Source organism: Sapajus apella, unplaced genomic scaffold (assembly GCF_009761245.1).
Source record: "Sapajus apella isolate SASKATOON/1434 unplaced genomic scaffold, GSC_monkey_1.0 scaffold6, whole genome shotgun sequence".
Classification (NCBI taxonomy): Eukaryota; Metazoa; Chordata; class Mammalia; order Primates; family Cebidae; genus Sapajus; species Sapajus apella.
This window is the reverse complement of record NW_022436946.1, coordinates 65,680,590-65,695,001: the sequence shown is the minus strand read 5'-3', so window position 1 is coordinate 65,695,001 and position 14,412 is coordinate 65,680,590. Positions and strand designations below refer to the sequence as shown.

The 14,412-nt window shown below is 36.6% G+C and overlaps 1 protein-coding gene across 13 annotated transcripts in view; it reads left to right on the top strand.

Moving 5' to 3' along the window:
* Positions 1-14,412, top strand: part of DOP1A (DOP1 leucine zipper like protein A) — a 99,254-nt gene that overhangs the window by 77,044 nt on the left and 7,798 nt on the right. For 12 of the 13 annotated variants that reach the window (XM_032275406.1, XM_032275405.1, XM_032275403.1 and 9 more), the window contains 12 exons: positions 526-581; positions 2,714-2,818; positions 5,522-5,588; positions 5,806-5,950; positions 6,077-6,156; positions 7,350-7,459; positions 7,764-7,913; positions 8,059-8,120; positions 9,803-9,955; positions 11,031-11,167; positions 12,080-12,135; positions 13,326-13,490. In XM_032275406.1, coding sequence (XP_032131297.1) covers positions 526-581; positions 2,714-2,818; positions 5,522-5,588; positions 5,806-5,950; positions 6,077-6,156; positions 7,350-7,459; positions 7,764-7,913; positions 8,059-8,120; positions 9,803-9,955; positions 11,031-11,167; positions 12,080-12,135; positions 13,326-13,490 — 1,286 coding nt within the window. The remainder of the gene's footprint in view (positions 1-525; positions 582-2,713; positions 2,819-5,521; positions 5,589-5,805; positions 5,951-6,076; positions 6,157-7,349; positions 7,460-7,763; positions 7,914-8,058; positions 8,121-9,802; positions 9,956-11,030; positions 11,168-12,079; positions 12,136-13,325; positions 13,491-14,412) is intronic. The other variant, XM_032275409.1, reaches the window with a different exon arrangement.

Below are 14,412 nucleotides of genomic sequence, written 5' to 3'. Positions count from 1 at the left end.
ACACCAATATCATTCTCCGATCTCTTAGTAATTTCCAGGGGCAGGTGTTTTATTATATATTACACTCAACACTGTCTTTAATTTAGTGGCTATATTTGAAGCTGTGTTAGGAATTGATCACAAATTTGAACTACACTAATTGAACAGATATGTGTAATAAGTAAAGACTTAAATACACATTTCATAAAAATCTCAACCTAATTCTGACAGCACCAAGCATAAGCTACCTAAGATAGTGTTAATACTTATAGAGTACAAGAATCATTTAAAAGTGAGTGATATGGGAGGAAAAATTGACAATCTTTCCATTCCTACCATCTGTTTTCAACTTTTAAAACAGCCCTTGTGTTATGAGTTTTTCCTACTGAGTGGAAGAGGGGTGCATGGCTCATTAATGAAAAAATTATGATTTGTTTCCTGTTAGTTTTTTAAATTAAAAATTTGCAGTAAGATGCAGAGTAATTGAAACAATGAAAAAGCAAAGGCAGTATTCGTCAGTATAAAATTGATTTCTTTTGTTTATAGAAACATCTTTCTTTGGAAGTCTGCATGCTGCAGTTTTTCTATGCTTATATTCAAAGGTAAGATTACTGATAATGATCTCTCCTTACTATGTTGTTAGAAACAGAGAAACATTATTTATGGGTATATTAATACAAGTCATGAGTATCTTAGTGACCCAGCCATGTATGTTCTACAAACCTAAAGACCTAAGGATATTGAAGATTCCTAGATAGTAAAACACTGAATTGTGATAAAAATCATTTAAATATAAATGAAAAGCAGAACCTACTCTCAAAACTATGCATATTGCCACTGAATCCATTATTTTGGTATAGGTGAACATACAGTAATTCATTCTGCTTTTTAATAGGAATGACGATGTGAAAATATCTTCTTGCAGGCTGGGCGCCATGGCTCACGCCTGTAATCCCAGAACTTTGGGAGGCCGAGGTGGGTGAATTACCTGAGGTCAGGAGTTTGAGACCAGCCTGGTGAAACCCAGTCTTTACTAAAAATACAAAAATTAGCTTGCCATGGTGGCATGCAACTGTAGTCGCAGCTACTCGGGAGGCTGAGATAGGATAGTTGTTTGAACCTGGGATACAGAGGTTGCAGTGAGCCAAAATTGTGCCATTGCACTCCAACCTGGGTGACAGAGTGAAACTCTGTCTCAAAAACAAAAATGAAAATGATCTTCTTGCTATCATACTCCATTTTGCATTTAACTGACCTATGAACAGAAGTTATGATTTGAGTTTTTGTAACTTCTTAAGAACCTGACTCTTTTTTTTTTGAGTCGTTTTTTGAGACGGAGTTTCACTCTTGTTACCCAGGCTGGAGTGCAATGGCGCTATCTCGGCTCACCGCAACCTCCGCCTCCTGGGTTCAGGCAATTCTCCTGCCTCAGCCTCCTGAGTAGCTGGGATTACAGGCACGTGCCACCATGCCCAGCTAATTTTTTGTATTTTTAGTAGAGACGGGGTTTCACCATGTTGACCAGGATGGTCTAGATCTCTTGACCTCGTGATCCACCGGCCTCGGCCTCCCAAAGTGCTGGGATTACAGGCGTGAGCCACCGCGCCCGGCAAGAACCTGACTCTTAATCTTCCTTTATAGGATAATTCATTTTAATCTGTGACTAGCATTATAAGATCATGCTATTTAGCGTATTTAAACTGGTCGTGACCTAGAGCAAGGACTGCCTAAAATCTGAACTTATGTACAGAGGTGTTAGGTCTAAGGTCAGACTGAAACAAAGATAATCTTCATTCTTTTTTCAGGTTAAAGACTAATGTTCAGTTGGCAGCCCTCCATGACATGAGGTAGAGACTTATGAGGTGAAGGAAAAAGAACTAATATAAGGGGGAAGTGGAGGGACCAGGTTAGGGAGTAGGTGACTGTGATGTCAGTAGTTAAACTGAGAATTATTACAGTCGTATTTTACTTTTGAGGTTCCATGTGATAAATGGGATTTCAATAGCATAATTTCTAGATTACGAAATTGCAGGCTGGACGCGATGGCTCATGCCTGTAATCCCAGCACTTTGGGAGACTGAGGTGGGTTGATAACAAGGTCAGGAGATCAAGACCATCCTGGCCAACTCGGTGAAACCTCATCTCTACTAAAAATACAAAAATTAGTTTGGCTAACCTATACCTGTAGTCCCAGCTACTTAGGAGGCTGAGGCAGGAGAACTGCTTGAACCGAGGAGGCAGAGGCTGCAGTGAGCCAAGGTTGTGCCACTGCACTCTAGCCTGGGCAACAGAGCAAGACTCTGTCTCAAAAAAAAAAAAAAAAAAAAAAGAAAGAAAAAGCACTGGGGCTAGACAAGTGGTTCATGCCTGTAATCCCAGCACTTTGGGAAGCCAAGGCAGGTGGATCACTTGATCCTAGGAGTTTGAGACCACCATGGGTAACGTAGTGAAACTCCATCTCTATTAAAAGAAAAAAAAAAAAAAAAAAAAAAAAAAAAAAACAATATTGCATTGGTATTTTAACTGTGTTGGTTTATTTATTAATGTTTATTTATTAGTGGTATTTTAACTGTTGGTTTATTAATTTATAAAATTATTAATGTTAGTAGAAATGTAAAGCTTTTAGGAATTTTGTTTTATCATTGTCTATAAATGTAGGGAATGTTCCAGAAACTAGTAGAAAACTATAATTTGTTGTGGCTTTTGATATATGCAAACTATATTTATCTTGCAGGATCCCAGTGCCCAATTTAGTGGATAGCTGGGCATCACTGTTAATACTTCTGAAAGACTCTATACAACTGAGTCTTCCAGCTCCAGGGCAGTTTCTTATACTTGGGTAAGCAATTTCACTTAAAAATATTATTTCAAATAAAAGGATAATGTTCATTGTCCTTATTGTCCACTATTAATAGCAGCTGTTTTAGATGACAGTGTGATCTCTCTACCTTTTCACACTGTTTTTGAGATGCAAAACTAGATGTATAAAGCCTGTTTTGTTTTTGTTTTTTTTTAAAGAGTGAGGGGCAGGGTAAGAAGAGGAAATACTCTTATGTTTATACATATACAGAATGTAAATACACTAACATAAAACTGTTACAACAGCAGTTTTGGTGGTGGTGGAGAGTATGGGATGGAAAGGAGAAGGGCTCACGTAGTGTGTCTGAAGGGGAACTTCATAGAGGAGGGACACTTGAGCTGAATCCCAAACCTAAACAAGCTGGAAAAGTTTTTCCTTCTTTGTCTTGGAGTTTCCTGATTTATCTTAATGATTTATGTGATTATCTGATAAATGCTAGTCACCTATGACTGCAAGTACTGTGATGCCATACACAGTCTCTGTTTTTTGCTTGCCATTATTCTTGATTCTTAATAGGTCCCCAGTAAATACTTGTTCAGTGAATAGAGGTGGTGGGTGCAGAAAGCCCTTGTGGAAAGAGGAAGGGGAAGAGTATACTGGGGCAAAGTACATTGTTTGGTTTGGTAATAGAGCAGGGCACAGGCAGTGATATGGTGGAAAATAAGTCTGGATGAAGAGGGAAATGGGAGCTAGATAGGGAAGGATCTTGAATTTTAAAGAATTTGGTCTTGAAAGGGAGTCGAAGTGGTTGCAGGTTTTTGAGGAGAGACTTGACTTGGCAGGTTTTTGGGGAGAAATCAGAGGGGAAAGAGGCTAGGCTTGGAATTCTGTTTCAAGTGGGAGGTGTGAGGATGGTTTCAACTATTCACGGTATTGAAAGACCAGGATAAAGAAGGAAAGGAGGCCAACAAAGGAGATATAAAGGGAAATAACAAAAAGTTAGAAGAAAACTAAGCATTTAGTTGTTCCAGAAGCAAAGGGAGATTAAGAGGGCATGGTTGACACCTTCAGAGAGGTTTAGGAAGGTGAGGGACAATAAAAGGCTATGTTTGTTGACAATCTGGAGAGGTATCCTAATTATCTAATCACCAGTTGTCTGGTGATATAGGAGAGAGGGTTTGGAGAAGTAGTAAGCACACATGTTAAGAGCAAATGCTCAGTGTGGGAAAGTAAGTGTTGATTCTTCTTTGAGGATATTTGATCATGAAAAGAAGCCAGGTGCAGTGGCTCTTGCCTGTAATCCCAGCACTTTGGGATGCTGAGGCAAGAGGATTGCTTGAGCCCAGGAGTTCGAGACCAGCCTGGGCAACATAGGGAGACCCTGTCTCTACAAAAATATTGAAAATTAGCCAGATGTGGTCACACATGCCTGTAGTCTCAGCTACACAGGAGTTGTCATAAGGTTCAAAGAGCAGATGTATGTACAGTTCTTGGAATCATCACCAAATAACCCTGCTTTAAGTTCATTTGTTGTGATCTGTAGCTGCTCCCCTACAAGATTTTACTGTTTCCTCGCATGCCTTTTCTTCCTTTCAGAATGAAAGATCCTCTTCCTTTTCAACATATGCATATTCTGAATGTTAAAACAAAAAGTTGAAAGTTGAATATTTTCAGTTATACTAGAAACTTAATTTCTTTTTGAAATTGTCAGTTTACCCTTTTGCCAACCATTCTACTGATCCTGTAAAATCACCTAGTTAAAAAATAGAAATTGATAGGAAGGTTGCTCTTTAGTTTCATTTTACATATTAGTTTGGAAGTAACTGTATCTTTTAAAAAATCATGTCAGTAAATATTGAGTAGACTCTTAGCAAATAATGAAAATGGAAATTTTTTTTCTTCATGAACTATTTTTAATGTGTTATGGTAAGAAATCACTTCTCTGTTACAATTTAAGATTTTTTAAACTTCTCTGTTTATATATGAAACACATGTAGAAAAGTATACAAAGATTTAGTACACAACTCTACAAATAGTTTATAAAAAGTCAACATACCACTATACATTACAAACCCAAACTGTCCCTCTGCACCCCTCCCAATTACTATTATTTCCCCAAATGTAACCACTATTCTGACACCACAGATGCATTTTGCCTTGCTTTTGAACTATAAGTATTTATAAATATTTTGTGTCTGGCTTCTTTTGTTCAACATATGTTTATGAGATTCATTTGTGTAATTCACATATCTATAATTTATTTCCATTGTTGTTTGGTATTTTTATGAACCTTCTGCAGTTTGTGGTTTTTTTCTTTGATATGGGATTATGCCAAGTTTCCCAGGCCAGAATGCAGGGCTTATTCACAGCATGATCATTACGCACTGCAGCCCTGACCTCAAGCATTTCTCCTGTGTTAGTCTACCAAGTAGCTGGAACTATAGGCATACACCACCACACCAGGCACATTCCACAATTTATCTTTTCTGCTTTTGCTGGACATTTGGGTTCCTTCCACTTTGGGGCTCTTACAAGTAATACTGCTTTGAGGATTCTTATACAATGTCGTTTTATGCATATGTTTTTGTGTTTCAGTTGAGTCATAGCATATGTATATAAATATTAAATATTTAAAATGGAAATCAAGACCACTAAGGCACTTACTCATTGTGAGAAATTAGATCAAATTATTTTCTCTTAGACTGATATTTCCCATTTCTGTTTTCTCTTTGACCCTTTCAGGGTTCTGAATGAGTTTATTATGAAAAACCCTAGTCTGGAAAATAAAAAAGACCAAAGAGACCTTCAGGTAAGGCAGTCTGAGTTAAGAACTGTCGCTAAAACTGTTTCTTGGTGCCCTTGAGAGAGTCAAATAAGATAAACTGTGAAGTTTTTTCAACTCAAACATTCTATGGGAATCAGCACTGTCTTTTGTAAAATATTTATTATCAGAAATGTAAACTGCAGAAGTTCATAAGTAGTGTGCAGGTATGTACATATATAGTTGTTCTTCCTTATTTCTTCAGGATGTAACTCACAAAATAGTGGATGCAATTGGTGCAATTGCTGGTTCTTCTCTGGAACAGACAACATGGCTGCGACGAAATCTTGAAGTTAAGCCTTCTCCCAAAATAATGGTGGATGGAACCAATTTGGAATCTGATGTTGAAGGTATTCCTGTCAAACATTTAGGTTTATTACACACACACACACACACACACACACACACACACACACCCACCCACCCCTTGTTTTCTGTGGGAACTAGCCATAACTTTAATTTTCATTTATTTATAGATATGTTATCACCTGCAATGGAAACTGCAAACATAACTCCTTCTGTATATAGTGTCCATGCATTGACATTGCTCTCTGAGGTAAATATTAACAAGCTTTTTCACATGAACTTTCAAGTAGACAGTTTCATTATTAAAAACTAGCAAGTAATTTTTATAGAGGAATTTTTAATTTGAGAGACTGTTTTGTACTTCTAGAAATCACTATATAGAATTAACAAAGTTTTTGCCTTGTATGTATTTGGATTATTTAGTTTGCCAAACATTAGTGATAAATTTACATATTGCTCCCGTTCTCCATTTTCTGTTCTTTTTTAAGTGTTTGGGGTTTTTTTTGTTTTTGTTTTTGTTTTTGGAGACAGAATTTCGTTCTTGTTGCCCAGGCTGGAGTGCAATGGCGCGATCTCGGTTCACTGCAACTTCTGCCTCCCAGGCTCAAGCGATTCTCCTCCCTCAGCCTCCTGAGTAGCTGGGACTACAGGCGTGTGCCACCATGCCCAGCTAATTTTTGCATTTTTAGTAGAGACGGGGTTTCATCATGTTGGCCAGGCTGGTCTCAAACTCCTAACCTCAGGTAATCCTCCTGCCTCTGCTTCCCAAAGTGCTGAGATTATAGGCGTGAGCCACCGCACGCAGCCTAAAGTGTGCTTTTTAAGAAAGGAAAGTGCTTTTGTATTACTATGGTGGGGAGGGGTGGAGGTGATCTAATGATGCCTGTCACTGTAATGTATTTTACAATTTACCAAACATTTTTATGAACATTGTCTGACAGGCTCTCTTTATACCCTATTATACACATGTCATTTTGTTTCTTCTTTGCAGATGTGGCTAGTGACCTTTATAAAGATCAGAACAATAGGACTAAGGTGAAATAGCTGTTAATTGACAGTGTTGGGATTTGAACAGCCCAGTGCAATTGTTTGGTTTTTTTCTAAGCCATATTTTACCTGAGTCAAGGAAAAAGAATACTGTAGTTTCTAGTCCTAAATTCACTTTACTCACTGTCACAGAAGGTTCTTGAACTATTTTCTTTGTTTTACTTTCCTATCTACATTGGAAATGGCAAGATTTAACCATATTTATATCCTGTAGTAACAATATACAAAAAAGCTAGATGGTGGCAAAACCCATTAACATAAAAATGATTCAGGAGTATTTAATTTTATATTTTTTAATTTCAAGTAGTCAGAGTTTTCTAACAAACTGAAAATCAGTACTTTGGGATGATGTCAGTTTCAGTTCATAGGTTACTCTTCATTTTTATGTTTTTATAGGTTTTGGCTCATCTTTTGGATATGGTTTTCTATAGTGATGAAAAGGAGCGGGTTATTCCTTTACTTGTAAATATTATGCATTATGTTGTGCCCTACCTCAGAAATCACAGGTACTATTATTATTTAAATGGTTTTTTTTTTTAAATTAATTCATGGCCTGTTAGAAACAAGTTCTGTTCCCTTATTGAATTTTTACAAAATGACATTATTTTGTATTTCTAGAATTTTTACAGAGTGACATTGTTTTTACCTTGAATTATAATTGTTTAAAAAAATTCATATGTTATTTTTCTTATGGTACTTTATTTCATATCTTCATGTCACTGTCTTAGGTAAATGTGAACATTTATCTATAACTTGATAGGATGATTAAAGTTAGGACATACAGGTTAAGGTTGTTTTTCTTCTTCATAGTGCACATAATGCCCCTAGTTATCGAGCTTGTGTCCAGCTCCTCAGCAGTCTTAGCGGGTATCAGTATACACGAAGAGCTTGGAAAAAAGAAGCTTTTGACCTCTTTATGGATCCCAGTTTCTTTCAGATGGATGCCTCTTGTGTTAATCAGTAAGTTTTTCTCTTGTTTGTATTCAGCATGATAATGTACGTCACAGTCTGTTGAAATCAGCCACTCTCTTGGACCGTCAGAATACTGTTCTTTAACAGTAGCAACATAATCTTAATTACATGTTGTAACCTTTATCTCTTTCAGTTGGAGAGCAATTATGGACAATCTGATGACACATGATAAAACAACATTTAGAGATTTGATGAGTGAGTATTATGGGATGACAATCCAATTTCTTTCCTGTGCATGATTCCTTCTTACTGTTTACTCTTTTCTGGAGACTACTGAATTAGCTCTTTGTCAAGTTATATGTAGTACCCTAAGGGAATATAATCTTAAAATTTACAGAGGACAATTTAAGTAGTAAATAATAAGTAAAACTATTTGTCCTTTTGAAGCAACTAGTGGAAGGAAGGGGCCGTCTCTAATTTGACTCTAAATTATTTCCTCAGCACACAGCATCATAACTGGCACATAATAGCACTCAATAAATAATTATTCAGTTAATGAGAGACTGACAGATGGTGAAGCAGAGAAAGACAGGCAGTTAAATCCCACCTATCAGACAAGTCACTTTAAATCTCTGGGGCTCTGTTTATTTCATCTTAAGGAAGAAAGAGGGGTGCCAAGAAGGACAGAATCACTTTCCATCCCCTCTTTCTATTCTATCTTGATTGGGTTTATAGTGTAGGATTCCATTTATAATTTCATCTGAAAAAGTTTTAGAAAATGTTTGAAAGTTACTAAATAAACTTAAATAGCAGTGACATTGTATGATTCTGTAATATTTTTTTTTAACAAATTCTTTAGCCAAAGCTACAGTTTTTTCATTTGGAAAAACAGCAGCATATCTATTTTATCTTCATAGGGTTGTTTTAAGGTTCAGATTCATCCATTCAACAAATGTTTATTACAAGACAGCAGTGGGCCACTCGTTGTGCTAACCTTAATCAAATTTTAAAAAATTATTTCATGGAGTAAGAAGTTGTGAAGAAAATAGGACAGTGTATGATGGATTTGAAATAACAGCTAAACAGCTCATAACAAGGTGAAACTAAAGAAGCCAACCATGAGAAGGCCTAGGGTCAGAATATTCCAGGAATAGGGAACAAAAATTACAAAGGCTGGCTGGGTACAGTGGCTCACGCCTGTAATCATAGCACTTTGACAGGCCAAGGTAGTAGGATTGCTTGAGGCCAGGAGTTTGAGACCAACCTGGGCAAAATAGCAAGACCCCCATCTCTACAAAAAAATAAAATTAAATTAAATTAAAAATTAGTCTCAACTACTCAGGAGGCAGGAGGATTGCCTGAGCCCAGGTGGTTGAGGCTGCAGTGAGCCATGATTGTGCCACTGCACTTCAGCCTGGGTGACAGAGCAAGATACCATCTCTAAAAATAAAGTAAAAATAAATTACAAAGGTCTGGGGATGGGAGCAAGCTTGGTGCATTGAAGGAATGGCAAGCAAGACAGTGTTGCTAAGCAAAATGAGTCGAGGGTAAGTAATGACATGAGGAAGGAGAGGGAGGTAGGCAAGGCTACACCATAAAGTATTTTTAAAGTAATGAGAAAGATTTAAGCAGATGGCGTCAATTAATAAAAGGGTTTCCTTGGGGTTTTATAAAATGATATTATTAGTGGTTTTACCTTCTAAAACCTACAGTTCTAAATTTTCCTCTGTACATCACAACTTCTACCACTTTGGTCCTCTGGCTTATATATGCTGGATCTGTTTGCCAGTCCATCTGCCCCAGAGAGGGGCGTCAAGTTTTGTACCCCAAGCTCCTCTCAGTTTTGGATGTCCTAGAGCATCTAGCTATTTTTAAAAACAACAGAATAATCTTTTTTCAAATAACAGTGTCACAGTCTCTTTCACTTGCTTTTTCAGCTCGTGTAGCAGTGGCTCAAAGCAGTTCACTTAATCTCTTTGCAAACCGTGATGTGGAGCTAGAACAGAGAGCCATGCTTCTTAAAAGATTAGCATTTGCTATTTTTAGCAGTGAAATTGACCAGTACCAGAAATATCTTCCAGATATACAAGGTAACAAATGAAAAGCCCTTTATTTTCTCTAACTTTAGGTTTTTTTGTTCCTTAGAAAATACTTCTCTAAATTCTAAGTTGGGGTAAAATATATCAAATGTAGATTAATGGGGAATTAGAAATTTTTCTACTGAAACAACAAAAATTATCAATTTGCTGGTATCTAAAAGAAATCATCACCGAGTTGTAAGACGTGCCTAAATGTGGTCTCTATTTTATTGTTTAGGTCAAATTTCTTAGGAATTCATGTTTGAGGATGAGGTATAAATAAGATGATTTTGCTGTTGAGCATGTTAGCATGTTTTCCTTGTGGACAAGAGTTTGTATACTCTGATAAGACCAAAATATAAGGCAAAGCCAGGAAATTGTGGCTAGAAGTAATATCCGGAGATCTGTGATTTGGGGATTGCATGGGGGATTATGTAACATTTTTGGTAACCTTCATCAAATGGGTTTGGTGAACTTCTGTGTCCAGAAGGATATCAGTACACACATCTTCACCCTGTACCACCAAACAGCTCCACAAAGAGGACTTATCCAGAGCAGAATTATTTGCTGCTCAAGTCAGCGTACTCTAAAGCCTCCAGCCTCAGTAGCTGACATGGGAACATGATGGTTGTCATCTCTCTAGGGAGAATTTTCTTTTCTCCCAGAAGACAAATGATTCCTTGTTTCCTAACCTTTTATGCCTAATTTCGGATTTACAGCATGTACACTTTTTGTCCCTGTGATTTTTTTGTTTAAGTTGACTGGATCATTGTTACTCAAAGTATGGTCCATGGACCAGTAACAGGTCTGTTATCCCATCCATAAGTACAGAAATTTAGAGTAAACATTTTAAACTTCTGCTATTTGACAGAATCTGCTTAATAAGAAAATGACATTTGTATTTTGTAATCTTTAATTGGAGTTTTCTTATAATTCATTATTTTATGAAAATGCCCACAATAGTTTGGAATTTTTTTAAAGTTTATCTTTCACTACAGATAGTTTGAGAGTACTGGATAAGATGATATAGAAAGTTTTATGTGATAAAGATTATTTAGTTATTGAAAATGCCCTGCATGTCTTTCAGAGAGATTGGTTGAGAGTCTCCGTTTGCCTCAGGTGCCAACTCTCCATTCTCAAGTGTTCCTGTTTTTTAGAGTGTTACTTTTAAGAATGTCTCCCCAGCATCTTACCTCACTCTGGCCTACCATGATTACAGAACTTGTGAGTTAATTTTAATTCAGTCAGATTATAAATCTAAATGATAAAACATTGATTTGTTTCCATGTGCTTACTAGATAAAAATGAATCTTGGGAGAGAAATGAACTGTAGTTAAACCAGTTACATATACTTTTTACAGTTGAAAATAGTAAAACAAGTCAGATTCCATTTCCATACAGTTGAAATTTACAAATATGCAAGGTAGGTGGATGGCCAGCTCCTTGTGAATGATTACTTTCTTGGATATGGTTTAGTGTTTAGTCTGTACTACACTGCATTTTTAACTCTGGCATGGCCTGCAGTCCTGCAGCTGGAGCCATTTAGAATAGCTATAGCAATACCTCTAGCGATAGAGATGGCTGAGCTGGATTTAACTGGTCTGACATATATTCACTCTTGAAGTGCAGCACCAGTTAAACTTGCTTCAGAGACTTTCACAAAGATTTTGTAAACTACCAGACAGTAAAACCTTCCCAAGTCCCACCTACACCATTCTGTTCCCCTCCTCAAACCATACCCAGTCATCCTCATTCTCATCAGGATGATTTGAGGAGTTAGGAAAGAGGAATGAGTAAAGAAAGGAAAAGGAATCTATTTCTCTGAAAATCTAGCTTTATACTTTCCCTACAAATGTATTTGCTTCAATATTTCTTTTCTTTTTACTTTTTTAATAATTTTAACTCTGTTCCATAATCACTAAAAACAAAAGCTTGCCTTCATCTCACTGGATTCCACCAAATGATTAGCAGGGCTCTATGTGGCTAAACTTGCAGTTTTACTTTCAGAAACTAAGTATAATTTAAAAGATTCTGAAAGTGTATTCTAAAATCTGCATTTGTGTTAATGAAAAGATAACTTAAAGGATTAAATATCCAGTTTAAATAAACATTTAACATTTATTTCACCATTTTCAGGTACAGGTATTTTTACTGATGGAGCAGGAACTCACTGCTGATGAAGATATTTCACGGTAATATGTAATTTAAATATATTCTTGTCCATTATTTAATATCCTGAAATTCAGAATATTACTCAGCATCTAGGAGTATATAGATAGTATTTTTCTGAATGCTTAGTCTATTATCTAGTTGATCACGTTTGGATATAATGTAGTTTTACTTATTCCTTAAGCACTTTAGATTGAATTACACCATCAACATTCATTGCCTTGGGCCCCTAGACACAAATTTAGTTTAAAGCAGTACAGTATTGTTTCAGCTACATGAGCTAGGTTGGTTTGGGTAAGTCAGATCTGGTCTCTGAAGCATTGCAACATGCAGTAAACCCTGTTACAGTAGGTAACCTGAAACCAGGCTATCCATATGTGCAGATCTTACAGATGGTCCCAATTTAATGTACTTTAATTTTATTCTTTTTAGTAGAGGCAGTTTATTAATATATGACTAAATATAATTTTTTATACAAATTTTTACACAAATTTATAAATTGAAAAGTTCAAGATCAAGTTGGGTATATTTTCTTCTTCGGCAGATTTATAAAAAGGCTCTCCTGTACTAATAACTATGTTTATTATTATAGAGAACAGTCTTGTCTTTGCAGAAAGAAACTAAATAGTAAAGAAGTTTCTTGCTTTTACAGTTTATATTTTTATATTTCTTGAATGTAATACTAGTTATGTACTACCTTTTTTTTTTTTTTTTTTTTTTGGAGACAGGGTCTCACTCTGTCACCCAGGCTGGAATGCGGTGGTGTGATCATGGCTCACTGCAGCCGCAACCTCCCAGGCTCAGGTGATTCCCCCCCCTCAGCCTCCTGAGCAGGTGAGACCACAGGTGTGTGCCACCATGCCTGGCTAATTTTTATTTTATTTTATTTTTTATAGAGACAGGGTTTCATCATGTTGCCCTGGCTGGTCTCAAACTCCTGGGCTCAAACGATCTGCCTCCTTGGCATCCCAGAATGCTGGAATTACAGGCATAAGTCACTGCGCCCAGTTTATGTACTGTTTTTACATTCTTAAAGAAGAAAAGTAAATTTTTGATTTGAAAATGGTGACATTTCATTATGACCTTGCTTAGCAATTACTGGCACATTTAACTCAGGATGATTATGAAAAATATTAGCTGGCACTTTTAGATCTTTCCAGGAATTCCTGAGTAAATGGGTCCAGCTGCTGACAGCACTGTCTCCTGCTTACAGGACTTCAGGCCCCTCTGTAGCTGGTCTGGAGACAACATATACAGGAGGTAATGGCTTCTCTACTTCATATAACAGCCAGCGGTGGTTAAACCTCTATCTGTCTGCTTGCAAATTTTTGGATTTGGCTCTCGCATTGCCCTCTGAAAACCTTCCTCAGTTTCAGATGTAAGTAAAATCAAGGATATTAAATGTGTATTTTTTAAAGTGCATTTGCTTTGGTCACTGACATTTATGACTAATTAAAAAGTTGTTCGTGTAAGTTGAAATATTCATAATTTTTAATAAAATGTAATTCTTTTGGCACAGCACAGTTATTGGAAGTAAATGGTTGATGTGGATACATTAACAGGCTATTGAGACAGCAGATTGAATACCCTCCAGTTGTAAGACAATAGGGTACATAACACACATGCTTCAAGTCCAGGGAAAGAGACATACGGTTCAACACGTGATAGATACTATGGTAGCTCACGTACAAGACACAGTGAGGCCACATAGCAGAGACCCCTACTAGCTCTGAGGGTCAGAGCAGGCCCTGAGGGGAATCTTAACTTCAGGTGGTAAAAATTGACAACTGGGAGGAGGCACACCTCTGAAGACAGAAGCAGGAGCAGACATGATAAGTCTGAAGTGTGGAGAGATCAGTATTGCTGGAGCAGAATGTTGAGACGAAACTGGAAAGGAACTAAACCATGTAAGACCTTCTTAGCTGTGTTAGAGAATTTGGACAGCTAAGGAAGGAAGTGATTTTGTTAGGCTTGAATTTTAGAATGCTTATTTTGCCTATGTAATGTGGAGAATGGACTGGAGATGGGCAAGACTAGAATGAAGGAGGCAGTTTTATCTTAGATGATAATGAATTGAACTGAAAGGAATAGAGGAAAAGTTAATAAAATTCTCACAATGCCTTGGTTCATAAGTGGCAAAAATATTTTATTATGGTTTTTCATATATAAATTTTAAAGATAATGGGCAAGCTATATAAGATTGTCTTATCAAAATGTAGCTAAGGTAATATGAGAATTTATCCACAAGATCAAATATGTATTAATATGATTTATTATATTGTGTCATATTTTTCTTCTGG